General features: G+C 38.8%; 1 protein-coding gene across 3 annotated transcripts; it reads left to right on the top strand.

Moving 5' to 3' along the window:
• Positions 1–789: 789 nt before the first annotated feature.
• Positions 790–11,851, top strand: LOC103330636 (beta-glucosidase 11-like). 3 transcript variants are annotated; one of them, XM_089044035.1, is made up of 14 exons: positions 806–859; positions 934–1,004; positions 1,124–1,187; positions 1,264–1,319; positions 1,534–1,609; positions 1,719–1,790; positions 1,886–1,973; positions 2,058–2,313; positions 3,014–3,129; positions 3,804–4,024; positions 10,835–10,860; positions 10,942–11,029; positions 11,214–11,304; positions 11,474–11,851. In XM_089044035.1, the coding sequence occupies exons 5-14, from the start codon at positions 1,549–1,551 to the stop codon at positions 11,700–11,702; spliced, it is 1,248 nt and encodes a 415-aa protein (XP_088900161.1). In that variant the 5' UTR covers positions 806–859; positions 934–1,004; positions 1,124–1,187; positions 1,264–1,319; positions 1,534–1,548; the 3' UTR covers positions 11,703–11,851. The 3 variants fall into 3 exon arrangements, with proteins under 3 accessions (XP_088900160.1, XP_088900161.1, XP_088900162.1); XM_089044034.1 differs by having other exon boundaries at positions 790–1,004; XM_089044036.1 differs by lacking the exons at positions 806–859; positions 1,124–1,187 and having other exon boundaries at positions 864–1,004.
• The last annotated feature ends 1,424 nt before the right edge of the window (positions 11,852–13,275 follow it).

The raw sequence follows: 13,275 nt of genomic DNA, 5'->3' as shown, positions 1-13,275 counted from the left end.
CTCTAGATAGGCCTTTTGTCAAATGATCAGTTATGTTTTCCTTTGACTTTGCATAATCTAATGAGATTATTCCATTTTTGAGGAATTGCTTAATAGTGTTATGTCTTCGCCTCATATGCCTTGATGTGCCATTGTATATCTTATTTTTGGCTCTTGCAATAGGTGCCATCTTATTTTTAGCTCTTGTATATCTTATACTTGTTCAAATTCCAACAAAAGGATAAGACCTCTGGTTTGAATTTAACTTCTGCTATAAGAAACCCAAAAAATATTTTCAGACTAAGTGTCTAGTAGTTTTTCCAGAGAGCTCAAGGCCCAAGACTTAATTAATTAAATATTATTAATTAAGTCAACTATGTATAGCCTTTACTATCAAGCCCATCAGCCTACCAATCTTTTTTAATTGGTGTAAAAGTATCACACTTATAAAGCATAAAACTATTTGTTTCCTCCGATGTAGGATAATTTACTTTCAAACTTCCACCAACGGGAACAATTTGTCTCATTTGTCATTAAATAATTTCTATAAAACCCAAACAATGTAGTTAGTTCAACTTAAAAAGCCAACAAATTCTAGAATTCGGAATTTGTATATTTGGGAGAAAAAAAAAATAAAAAATTGGAGTCTCGTGACATTCCAAGAAATAAAAAACACAAAAAGAAGATTTAGAGTTTACTGGAATATCGACGTGGAGCGTTATGACCGACGTGGAACGTTATGGTCAACTGAAGTAAGGATAGAGGTAAAGGAGAAGTGGCCACTCAAATATCTTTTTCTGAGTGTAAGTTTGCCTTACAATTTTCTCAAAAGATTTTCCATATCCTACTAATAAGTTGAACTTGGCTTAAGCAATAAGCAGTGGGTTTGGCAGTTGGAATTAATGTTGAAAGTTTCACTTCTGCTGTGTTTTCTTCTCATAAATCTTTCTTCAGGCACAGATGACTTCAGCAGAGATGACTTCCCACCGGGCTTTGTTTTTGGTGCTTCCTCCTCTGCTTATCAGGTGAATTTTCTTAATTTCCTTTAATTTTTTATTTTATTTTTATCAATTGAAACGAGATCAAGTGAAGAAGCTGATCAAGTAATGGGGTTGGGTTGGTTCAAAAATCTACATGAAAAAAGGTGGAAGGTGCTGCAGACGAAGATGGGAGGACCCCAAGCATCTTCGACACATTTGCTCGTGCTGGTTAGCTAGCTTTTTAGCTCGTATGTAATTTTCTCAGTTTGCAAGCCAAGTGACATTTCTTAACTGAAATTTTCAGGGAATTTTGATGGAGCCACTGGAGATGTAGCTTGTGATGAGTATCACAAATACAAGGTATATAACTAATGAAATTGAATTTAGTTTTTGTAGGCAATCCTTTCATTTACTAGTCAATTGTTTTTTTTCTTTTCTTTTTGCACGAAACCATATCATCCTATATGTGTTACAATTATGCAATCACAAGATTCATTACCAAAACAGCTAATCAAAAAGGCATTGATGCTAACTAATACACATCACATGATCGAGTTCTTTCAAACAATTGCAGGAAGATGTCAAACTAATGGCGGATACTGGTTTAGAGGCATATAGATTTTCAATCTCATGGTCAAGACTTATCCCAAGTATGATCATCCAATTGATACTCATTTTAAACATACAAGAAGCGATTTCCGGTTCTTATGGTTCTTTATTATTGTCGCGCTGAAGTATTAAATTTTATTTTTCTTTCAGATGGGAAAGGACCTGTCAATCCGAAGGGTCTACAATATTATAACAATCTTATTGATGAACTAATCAGCAATGGTTACTATCTACATTAATTTTACAATTTCCTTGGGATTTAAAAATAAAAATGCCACTTCCAAAGCACTGATCTAAGTATTCTTTATTTCAAGCAGGAATTCAGCCACATGTTACTTTACACCACAGTGATCTCCCACAAGCACTTGAAGATGAGTATGGAGGATGGGTTGGTCGAGAGATTGTGTATAGTTTCTTACCCTTTGTTTGTAAATTTAATGCATCAAGACGAAACAAAACGATTGTGATTAAACAATTTTATGGCTGCAGAAAAGACTTCACAGCATATGCAGATGTATGCTTCAAAAATTTTGGCGACAGAGTTCTGTATTGGACTACCATGAATGAACCTAATGTTTTTTCACTTGGGGGTTATGATATTGGAATTCTTCCGCCACAACGGTGTTCAGCTCCATTTGGTGTGAATTGTTCTAGGGGTAACTCTTCAGTAGAGCCATACATTGTAGCTCATCATCTATTGCTATCTCATGCATCGGCAGCTAGATTGTACAAGAAAAAGTACCAGGTAATTATAAGACCTTTTATCTTTGTGATAGTGAGAATACAATCCTCAAATGTTTTATGTCCTGAAATCCAATGGTTGTACAAAAGTTTCACCGCTACTGTCACTTAGGCCTTTCGATTTTATTTTAAGAACATCAAACCTTTACAAGTAAGACTATAGTTAGAAGCCAAAAAAACAAAACCAAATTGAGGGTAAATGGGAATATCAAGAGACAAATAGTAGAGAAGACTTCACAACTATTTTAGCAATTCTTTTTGTACCCCTACTCTACATCATAATTTATCTACAATAGTTTCCTTTCAGTTAGAAACATATAAAAGAAGCAAAGAACCCACTATTGTAGTGATTTGGAGCAAATGCTCCTCCCAGAAGGTCCTGGGTTCGAGTTCTAGCATCCTTGTAGTGTGTGTGAGTTAAGTATGCTATTGCCCCTCTCAATAGAAAAGGTCCTAAAAAACATATATAAGAAGAGAAAACTCTGCAATAGATTGTTGCCCTCCTACTTATACTATGTAGTGAAAAAGATAAGACCATTCAAAAAGCAAACAATACAGACTAGCATAAACTAAAAGATAAAGAAACTGAAAGATACCAGACCCAATAAAACAAAGACTACTAGTAACATTAAGGCTCCTAATAAAAGAAGACTTCTCACAAAAAAATAAAGTTTGATCAATGTAATGAAATTTTTGGGATGCAGGACAAGCAACGTGGATTTGTAGGAATCAATGTATTTGCCTATTGGTTTGTTCCTCTAACAAAAACCATTGAAGATAAACTTGCGGCCCAAAGAGCCTTCGACTTTTATTCTGGTTGGTAAGAGTCTGAAACTTACATAAAAAGTGGAATTGTGGAATTCCACCTCTCTCTCTCTCTCTCTCTCTCTCTCTCTCTCTCTCTCTCTCTCTCTATGTAAGAGTTATCTTCTAATCTACATACATGCTTGTTTGAAATATAATGTGAAATGGGGCCTAACACGGTGTTCCTCAAATATTGTTAACTGTGCAGGACTCTATATATATACAGTCCTTTTTTATTGAGAGATCCCTCAAATAAAATTATTTGAGAGACACCCTTTAGGGTCGCATACAAATTTTTTTTTCAACGATCCAAACCATCTATTTTTCACATATTCATTCAAAGATCATCCTTGCAAAAAATCATGCAAATTGAAAATCATTAAGTCATTTAATCGAGACTAACAAAATCAATGAACACGTTGATTCAATAAAGTACTTGAATTTCAATAATTTAATTGAATGGTTAAATGATATTCGATTCAAGTGATTTTCTTGTAGAGATATTTGAATGAATATCTAGAAAATAGACGGTTTGGATGAGTAAAATACAATACGGAATGGGCCCTGCAAGGATGTCCCTTAAATAAGCTTATTTAAGGGGTCCCTCAATGAATATTGATAATTTATTAGTTGTTTTCAAATGCGATATCATCCAAAGTGTAATTCTCATGTATCTGTTTTGTGTTGTAGGATTTTGAATCCCTTGGTGTTTGGAGATTACCCTGATGTAATGAAAAAGAACGCAGGCTCTAGACTTCCTGCCTTTACTAGTTTGGAGTCCCAAATTGTGAAGGGTTCATGTGACTTCCTGGGAATTAATTATTATAACATATTGTACGCCAAGGACTACTCTAGCATCTTGAAGACGGAAAAGAGAGACTTTAATGCAGACTTAGCAGCAAAGATTATGCGTAAGTTTTTGCTTATATATGTGTATATTATATAGTGATTTTCTTTGTCCAAGACAACCACTAATATTGCCGAACCTACCCTAACCCCGAATCTCGTCCATCTTGTTGCTGCAAGAAACTTTGACCTCAGTGAGCCATTATGGACTCTTCATGTCGATGGATCTTCTAACTCCCAAGCTTGTGAGGTTGGCTTAGTCCTCACTTCTCCAAATAAGGAGGTTTTGGAATACACCCTTCAACTTTCAGACCACCAACAACGTGGCAGAATATGAGCACTATTAGGCGGTCTTTAGCTAGCCAAAGACATGAGAGCTAGATAGTTTCAGATATTCAACGACTCTCAGCTGGTTATTCATCAAGTCAATCGTGACTTTCTTGCCAAAGGCACCTTAATGACAACATACCTCCAGTATGGCCACCAGTTGCTGTAAACCTTCAACGCTTATCGCATCAGTCAAATCCCACACTATGAGAACAACCACGTTGATGTCTTGGCAAGGTTGGCTTCGTCCATGGACCAAAGCCTCGTTTGTAAGATCCACATTGAATTCATAGAGGCACCCAGCACATAAACGGTTGCCATCTGCACCATTAACCACAGTGCAACATAAATGGATCCCATATTCCAATTCCTACCGAATCAAACATTGCCTGCGACTTTGCTGAAGCACATCGCATTCGATATCTTTCAGCTCGATACCTAATCATTAATGGCGCCTTATACAAGTGCAGTTTCAGCCTCTTCTACCTTCGGTGCCTCACGCTAGAAGAAGACAACTATGTCCTTTGGGAGATCCATAAGGGCATTTGTAGCAACTATTTTGGTGCCCGATCTCTCACTCACAAGGTCAGTAGGCAGAGATATTTTTGACCTATCGTCCATATTGATGCCCAAGTCTTCACCCAGAAATGTGACAAATGCCAAAGGTTTGCCATCCCTTAGCTCCTTGCTGAATCGTTAACACCAATGACATGACCATTCACACAGTCGGGACTCGACCTCATTGGACTTATGCTAGAGGGAAAAGGCCAGGTCAAGTACGTCATTGTTGCTGTGGACTATTTTACCAAGTGGGTGAAGTCAAGCCCTAGCTACTAGCACAGCCTCTGTTGAAAACTTCGTTTGGCAAAATATCGTCTGTCGCTTTGGTATACCCTAGGCAATCTTCACTGACAACGGTAAGCAATTCGATAATGCCAACTTCTGCTCAAATCTCAAGATCAGCCTTTGCTTCGCCTCTCCTACCCATCCCCAATCTAATGGCCAGGTCGAAGCAATTAACAAGATCATCAAGAAGACTTTGAAGACAAAGCTTGACAAAGTCAAAGGTGGTTGGCCTAAACTGCTCCTAGAGGTCTTATGGTCGTACTGAATAACTTTTCACACTTCTACTGGAGAAACACCATTCTCTCTTTCCTTTGGCACTAATGCGGTGGTCCCAGTAAAAATCAGCCAGGTTTCTATCGAACATCAGCATATGAAGCCAATGAAAAGCAGTTGCCTTTCAACCTGGGTCATATGCAAGGTTTCATGGGCAACTAAGAACTCTGCTGAAGGTACCTTTGGCCCAATTTGGGAAGAACCCTATGAACTCATTAATGTATGCCACCCCGGCACTTACCAGCTTCGTGGTTCCAACGGTAAGCCCCTACCTCACCCATGGAATGCTGATTACCTTAAGTATTATTACCAATAAATACTCCAAAGATCTTACCTTTGACACTTATGTTTTACGCAAACTTCTTATATACTTATGCTTTTTGGCATCTACTTAATGAACCGCCTGACCTTGACTCATTTCGACTTATACAATTGCCTTCGACACACACATACGATTATCATTTAAACAAGACATTTGTTAAACTATACGACAATTTATACCAAAATAACCCCGCCTTATGGCAGGGCAACATATCCATAAAAAAATGAGTATTATCGACACTCTCAAATTGTTTAAATAAATTACATGTTACATACACAAACAAAACATACAAGCCCTTAGGCTTCGGCATCCATGCCCCGGACCTCTTCAGCAATCTGCTCGATGTGTTTGGTCTCGCCACCACCTCTACCTTCGACACCAGCATCAGCTTCATGATTGGGCGAAATACCTGTATCGGCAAATGATGGGGAAGCAAACATCCATTCCTTGCCAAGAGGGATGGGAGGAGGAACGCTGCTGGCGTCAAAGTTTATCTCTATTGTAGGATTGAACCTCGCCACAAGCTTATCCCAATCAAATTGCTTCTTCACTACCTCGGTATGAGTAGCAGTGACCTCCTCCACTTTCGTTGGCTTCGGCCACAGCCTCCTCTGCCACCCCTAGATTTTTCGTCTCCTTGAACTCCCTTTCAAACCTATTGGTCTTTAGCTGCAAGGCGTTCTTTTCTCACGAATTGAGCCTTGGGCTTCGGTAACATCAGCCTTCACTACCTCCGTCGACGCCTTGCCATCGCCACCTCCTTATCTCGCCTAGCTAGGGTCAAATACATTACCCCAAAAGCCTGCAGATCACAGAAAGTTGTCGAAAACAATTGTTGTTAGCAAACAATAACAAATAGTTTCGGTGCTTACGTTGGCGAAGACAAGACTGTCTTCGCACACGATTTGAGAAGTGGTAGCTTTAGTATGAGCCAGCTCCCCAACATCAATCTTCACCCCAATGAGGAAGGCGTTTACGGGGGCACTGACGATGCATGGCCAACGACACCTTCTTCTTCTGCCGCCGAACCGCGGCAAAGTAAATATCTTCGGCATCTTTAGAGAACAAATCCTCCATGTCGAGTGGAAGTTTCCGCGAGAGAGAGGGGGAAGGGGCTCCAAGTCGAACGAAGGCAGCCCTGGCTCGTTACCTATGACATCTTTTATGGCAGCCTCTAAGCCCTTTTTCTTTTTATCTAAGGCTACTGAAACTAGCCCATCATCACTTATACCAATCGGCAGCATGGCAATTCATACAAGCACATGCAAGCAACAAAATTAGAACCTACAGATTGGAAATGGGTAGGCACGTGTGTTAATGGTCTTCCTTTTATAAAGGACTCCTAATCGTTGAAGGCAAGGAACAACCAATTCCTCCATGACTTCTGAGACGAAAGCATGCACCCTATAAAGTAACCTCTTTCTTTCGCCTTTCAACAGTTAGCCTGAACCCATTCAAAATTGCCCTTGTGTGGAGACGGAATACATGTTTGGGGTTATATTGCCTTGGCACATAACCCAACTTTGCCAACATCATCTGCACCCAGGGATGTAACAACAACCTGATCCTATATTTGTACATTGCTGAGAAAATCATAACAAAACCCTCAAGAGGATACCTCACTACATCTGTCGAAGCTGGTAGCTCCTACCCCATTGAAGAAGGGATCCTATACTCTGTTTTGAGCTCTTCCAACTCATATAAGTTCATCTTGTTTCTCTTCGGTAGTGGAACCCCTACTGGAACATCCACTTTAGCTAGCGCAGAAACTACCACCACATTACTAGACCCAGATGGCCCCGCCTAGTTGCTTGACCCCACTTCAGGTGTATGAGGCATTTCAAGAACTCAATTGGCCATCGCCTGTAGTGTAACATAATTCCTTTGCATCTCCTTATAAGCTTCACCCCCATAGCTTACCGATTGTTTTTCTACCCTAACCCTATCCACCACCACCCTACCATCTTCTACCAAACCCTCCACAATAACTTCAGATTCGATGCTTGCATTACTAGCACCTTCAGAAATGGTACGCCCCTCACTTTTCGTTTCTTCCCCACCAAAGGCTTGAGGAATGTTCACTTCTTTATCAGAACTATCAGACATCTACAAACATAAATGAACGATATTAAACGATATGCCAAAGCTCAAAGCAAAATACCTAACAGTTGGAATGCCTAGGATTTTACTCTAAGGACGATCTTCAAATGTTCATGCATAATTTCAAAGGTTCATGCAAAACTTCACCTAAAAAGTGCATTTCAATTAAAAAAGAGGGCAGCAAAACGAAAATACCTTGTTATTGCCATCGTAGAATTCGCAGGAAATCACCTCGCCTTTCCTCACTCAAAATTGCCTATTCCTATTCTCTCTAAACGACTCTCAAATGCTAAGTACTCCTTCTTCCCCTTGAAGCCATTTTATAGGTGCCAGCCATACCGACGCCTCAACTTACGAACCGTCGCCATTATTGCATCTCAACCACCCGCACTAACATCTCGATTTCCACACCAACGAAGCCTGTTCGACTCCCACTACTTAGACCAATACACACATGGCAACACTCGGGCACGACTCATGCATGACGTCAACCCTACCGATCGACAGGCTCTGTGCCGATCAGGTAGAGGACTCACGCACTACTCGTGCATGATGTCAACCCTACCGATCGGCAGCTCCGTGCCTATAATGTAGGGGCTCGCACACGACTTGTGCCAGGATCATTTTCCCCTGCCAATTGGTACGATGGTACCTCTGATTGGCAACTTGAGGAACTACTGTTTGTACCATAATCAACCAAGCACATTTGACACTAGGAGAATTCAAGATCTTCCCATGGTAAAGATTTTGTCTGCTACACAAAAACCCCCATATACATCTCCATAGAAAGAATTTGATCTTATTAGGCAACTGCAAACTCCACAATTTTTTCCATAACAATTTTTTATCTTGTACCGAGGACCCTTCCATGCCATTTTCCCGCTGCTTCTTCATGCATGCAACCATATAACCACTTCTGACTAAGTATTTACCGCTTCGATCATAGTGCCAAATTAATTTATCCTTTCTATTATTTGAAGCCAAAGGAATTTGGAGGATAGCCTCTGCTTCTTGTTCCCAAAAATTAGCTTTTAGTAACTCCTCATCCCATTGTCTTGCTGTAGTAAATAGCTCACATACTTTCATAGAAGCATCAAATTGCGGCGTTGAGATGATCTTGAAATTCATTGGTAAAGGCACCTAACGATCCTGGTAAACCTGTATATCATCACCATTTCCCACTCTCCACCGCAAACTCGCCTTCAACAAATCCTTACCCCAGATCAACGAACTCCTAATAAGTGAGGGTCAATACCCCCAACCAACATCTAGAAAATTACAATGCGGAAAATATCAAGCCTTAAAAATTCTCGTTGTGAAGGAATTACAATTAAAAAATAATATCCAACTTTGTTTTGCAAGGTGAGCTTGATTAAAAGCCCCAAGGTCTCTGAATCCCAATCCTCCAATCTGCTTGCTCACACATAATGTTTCCCACTTAATCCAATGAATACCTCACATATTCTTACTCTTAGACCACCAGAATTTAGCCATCATGCCATGAAGCTCCTTACACATACCCTTAGGCATCCGAAAGCAGCTCATCAAGTAGGTGGGCATAGCCTGCAACACAACTTTAATCAGGATCTCTTTACCAGCTCTAGAAAAGAACTTTTCCTTCCACCGACTAATTCGTTTTCTGATTCGATCTTTGACAATCTCGAAAATCTGTTTTCTTCCCTTGCCGGTCACGATAGGCAAACCTAAATATTTTTCATGGCAAGACACCAACGGAATTTCCAACAAATCCAATACTATTTGTTTTTCAACAGCAGTAGCATTTGGGCTCAAAGTTAAAGCCGACTTTGTGAAGTTGATCTTCTACCCAGAAGTCTCCTCATACACTTGAAATATATTATTCACTGTTTCACATGACTCTTTAGTTGCATCCAAATAGAGAATGCTGTCATCTGTAAAGAATAAATGACAAACCGATGGAGCTCCATTAGCAATTTGAATCCCACGCAGACTCCCTATCCTTTCAGCATCCTGCAACATCCTTGAAAAGCCTTCAGCACACATTAAAAATAGGTATGGTGAAAGGGGGCACCCTTGTCTTAACCCTCTCTGAGGAATAACATGCCCGAATGGATTACCTTCCCAAAGCATCGAAAAAGTGACTATTGTTAAGCAGTCCATTATCCGTTTTACCCACTCTGAATCAAAACCCAATCTCAAAATCATTGCTTGCAAAAAAGACCACTCTACTCAATCATAGGCCTTAGCCATGTCAAGTTTAATGGCCATCTTTGTTTGTTGCCCCTTCTTTAAACCTTTCAGAAAATGAATTGTCCCAAAGGCTGCCATCACATTATCAAGAATTAGACGTTGGGGGTACAAAAGCACTTTGCGACTCTTAGATAACTGAATAAATACTTGAGTCTCTTTGCAAAAGCCTCTGCAATAATTTTGTAAATCGCTGTACATAGGCTTTTTGGTCTAAATTCAGTCACTCTGGAGGGTGTCTGCACCTTAGGAATTAAGGAGATTAGAGTGTGATTAAATTCTTGGACACTGCTTTCTCCATTCAATATCTGCAAGCACTTGCGTGACACCTTATCCCCTACAATGTGCCAATAGCGTTGATAGAAAAAATAAAGAGATATTATGTTAGAAATATTTTACAGGGATGTCCTTTCTTTAAAGGATGCATGTTGTGCAGGGAGAAAACTGATGTAGTATGTATACAGATGCCTTTTTCTGTTCAAATTTGTAAATTTTCTGTACCATGCTGATGCCTTTTTCTTTTTCTTTTTCTTTTTCTTTTCCTTTTCCTTTTTTACTAAAAATAAAAGTACAACGCAAACCCTAGAAAACTCAGCATTTCAAGCAGACACTGCATAGGCAAGAAGATATTTCGAAATCACAATGTTCATTTTTTGTGTTTGTGATGGTTGTTTGTGCATCGTTCATTTTTTTCTTTTTGTTCATTGCTCATGCATGCGCAAGGAATATTTGTGCATTGTTCAAGTGATAGCTTTCAAACTTTCTTTAATTTCCCGTGCAGGTCTACAAAATGATACAACATTTGAGGTAGAAGCTTGAACGTAATCAATTCACTGCTCATGAGGTTAATTTCAGAGCCTTAATACCGATCGGTTTCTTTGATTTCAGTTTCCAATAACTCCCTGGGGCCTGCAACGACTGCTGGAATATGTCAAGCAAAACTATGGAAATCCTCCAATATATATCCATGAAAATGGTCTCTCTCTCTCTCTCTCTCTCTCCCCTAAATAGTGAATTTTAATAAAAGTACTGCTAGAGTGCATTTATATGAAGACATATATAATGTGAGAAAACATAACGCAGCAAAAAGATAAAAACAAATAAACTCTTCAGAATGGTGAAATTTAATGAAAAAATCTGGCATATCCAATATATTTTAGGTCAACGAACTCGACGCAATTCATCATTAGAGGATTGGCCAAGGGTGAAATATTTGGACGGACACATCAAAACTTTGCTTGAAGCTGTAAGGTATACCTATTTTCTGTCGATTATAATTTAAGCCGAGGGTTATATGATTTATCATGTTCTCTCCATTTTGTAAAGGCTAACTGGCCATGCCCAAATAAAGGTGTTTATGAGATGCATAATACCTGTTTTTAAATTACTAATGGATGCTGTGAAATATTTACTTTGGAAGGAATGGATCAAACGTCAGAGGCTATTTTATATGGTCCTTCTTGGATTCCCTTGAGCTGTTGGACGGCTATGAATCGAGCTACGGCCTCTACTACATCGATTTGGATGACCCCGATTTAAGAAGACAACCCAAACTCTCTGCTCACTGGTACTCCCAGTTTTTAAAGAGAAAGAACGTCATCAGTTTAGACGGGTTTATTAAATCCCTTTCCCATGATCGCGTTCAGTAGATTTCACTATACGTTGTTAAATACCGATAAGAGTGTAAAGAAAGATGCGTGTTTTTACTCCCCTTAGAAATTCTGTCTATGTACTTGAAAAATTATAGCAAAATAAACAAGTAAAGATGGATATCTAATATGTTTTTTTGTTTTTGCATTCTAGATTGAGGGCAGGACATTGTGCTTCTCTGTAGTCTAATTCCCAAAATATCTTTTAGACTACTTAAATCCCCAATATCCTTACGGATTGAAAAGTGACCATCGTGACTTTACAATTCCTAACCGAGGCTTCACTTTTTGAAAAAAAAAAAGGCCCTTTGACAAGAGAAACAATGAAATAGGGCTCCTTGTGTTTTCAATTCCTAACCCAATATGATATTTGAATTTTTTTAGGCTTATTTATTGTAGTGCCTCTTGAAACTACAGTCAAATTTCACTTTACCTTCTGAAAGTTAAAGTGACCTAGATTACCCCATTGACCAAGATTTTGTGGCTCACTTTGCCTCTCACTGTTAACTCTGTCAAAAATTCTATTAAAAATGCTGATGTGACTCAAAAAGGGTCCATTCTTTTGTTAAAATATATGCCATGTAAGTGTCACATGTGAAAAATATAATAAAATATTTTATTTGAAAAAAAAAATATAAAATTACATTACTTCTCTCTTCCCTTCTCTCTTCTCTCCCCCTCTTTCTTTCTCTGTACCTGACTCCCTCCCCCAACCAACCCACTTAGGGTAGTCATCACTGCCCCAACCCCTCCCCACCAGCTCCTCCCTTCCATCTACCCAGCTTCGCAGCCTAAAAATCCTCAAAACCACTCCTTCCCCAACGAAATCCACCTCCAAAATCTCAACTTCCTGTTGAAATTTTCTTGCCAACCAAACAGAACCCAAAAAATCCAAATATTTTCTAAACCATAAAACAAAAACAAAATTTAATTTATAAACACAGCCCTCTTGGTTTCGATTTCTTGAATGGTTTTGGGTATTATCCCGCTTGATTTGTATGATGTTTGAATGGGTTTGCCTTTCGATTTTTGGGAATGTGCTTTGCTACTTAAAATTCAAGCACATAATTTCAGTAATTAAAATTCAAGCACAAGAATTTCTGTAATGGCATGTGCTTTGCTGCTTTTCTTTACCATTAACGTTTACCTATTTGTTGGTGGGGGAGAAGGTCGAGACTCCGGTAGAGAGAAAGAAAGAGGGAGAGAGAAGAGAGAAGTAATGTAATTTTTTATTTTTATTTTCTATTTGTTAAAAATTTTATATTTATATTTATATTTTTTTTACATGTGGCACTTAGGTGACATATATTTCAACAAAAGAGTGGGTCCTATTTATGCCACATCAACGTTTTTAACCGAATTTTTAACAGAGTTAATAGTGGGGGGCAAAGTGAACCACTAAACGTTGGTCAATGGGGTATTCTGGGTCACTTTAACTTTCATGGGGTAAAGTGAGATTTGACTATAAATTCAAGGGGCACTACAGTAAATAAGCCAATTTCAGAGAACCCCTAAACCAATTTCAGAGAAACCACTAAACCTTAAACCAATTTAAGAGAAAACCATAAACTCT

The sequence above is a fragment of the Prunus mume genome, linkage group LG1 (genome assembly GCF_029339155.1).
Source record: "Prunus mume cultivar Tortuosa linkage group LG1, ASM2933915v1, whole genome shotgun sequence".
In the NCBI taxonomy this organism is placed as follows: Eukaryota; Viridiplantae; Streptophyta; class Magnoliopsida; order Rosales; family Rosaceae; genus Prunus; species Prunus mume.
Note: the sequence above shows the minus strand (reverse complement) of the source record. Positions and strands in the feature narration are given on the sequence as shown.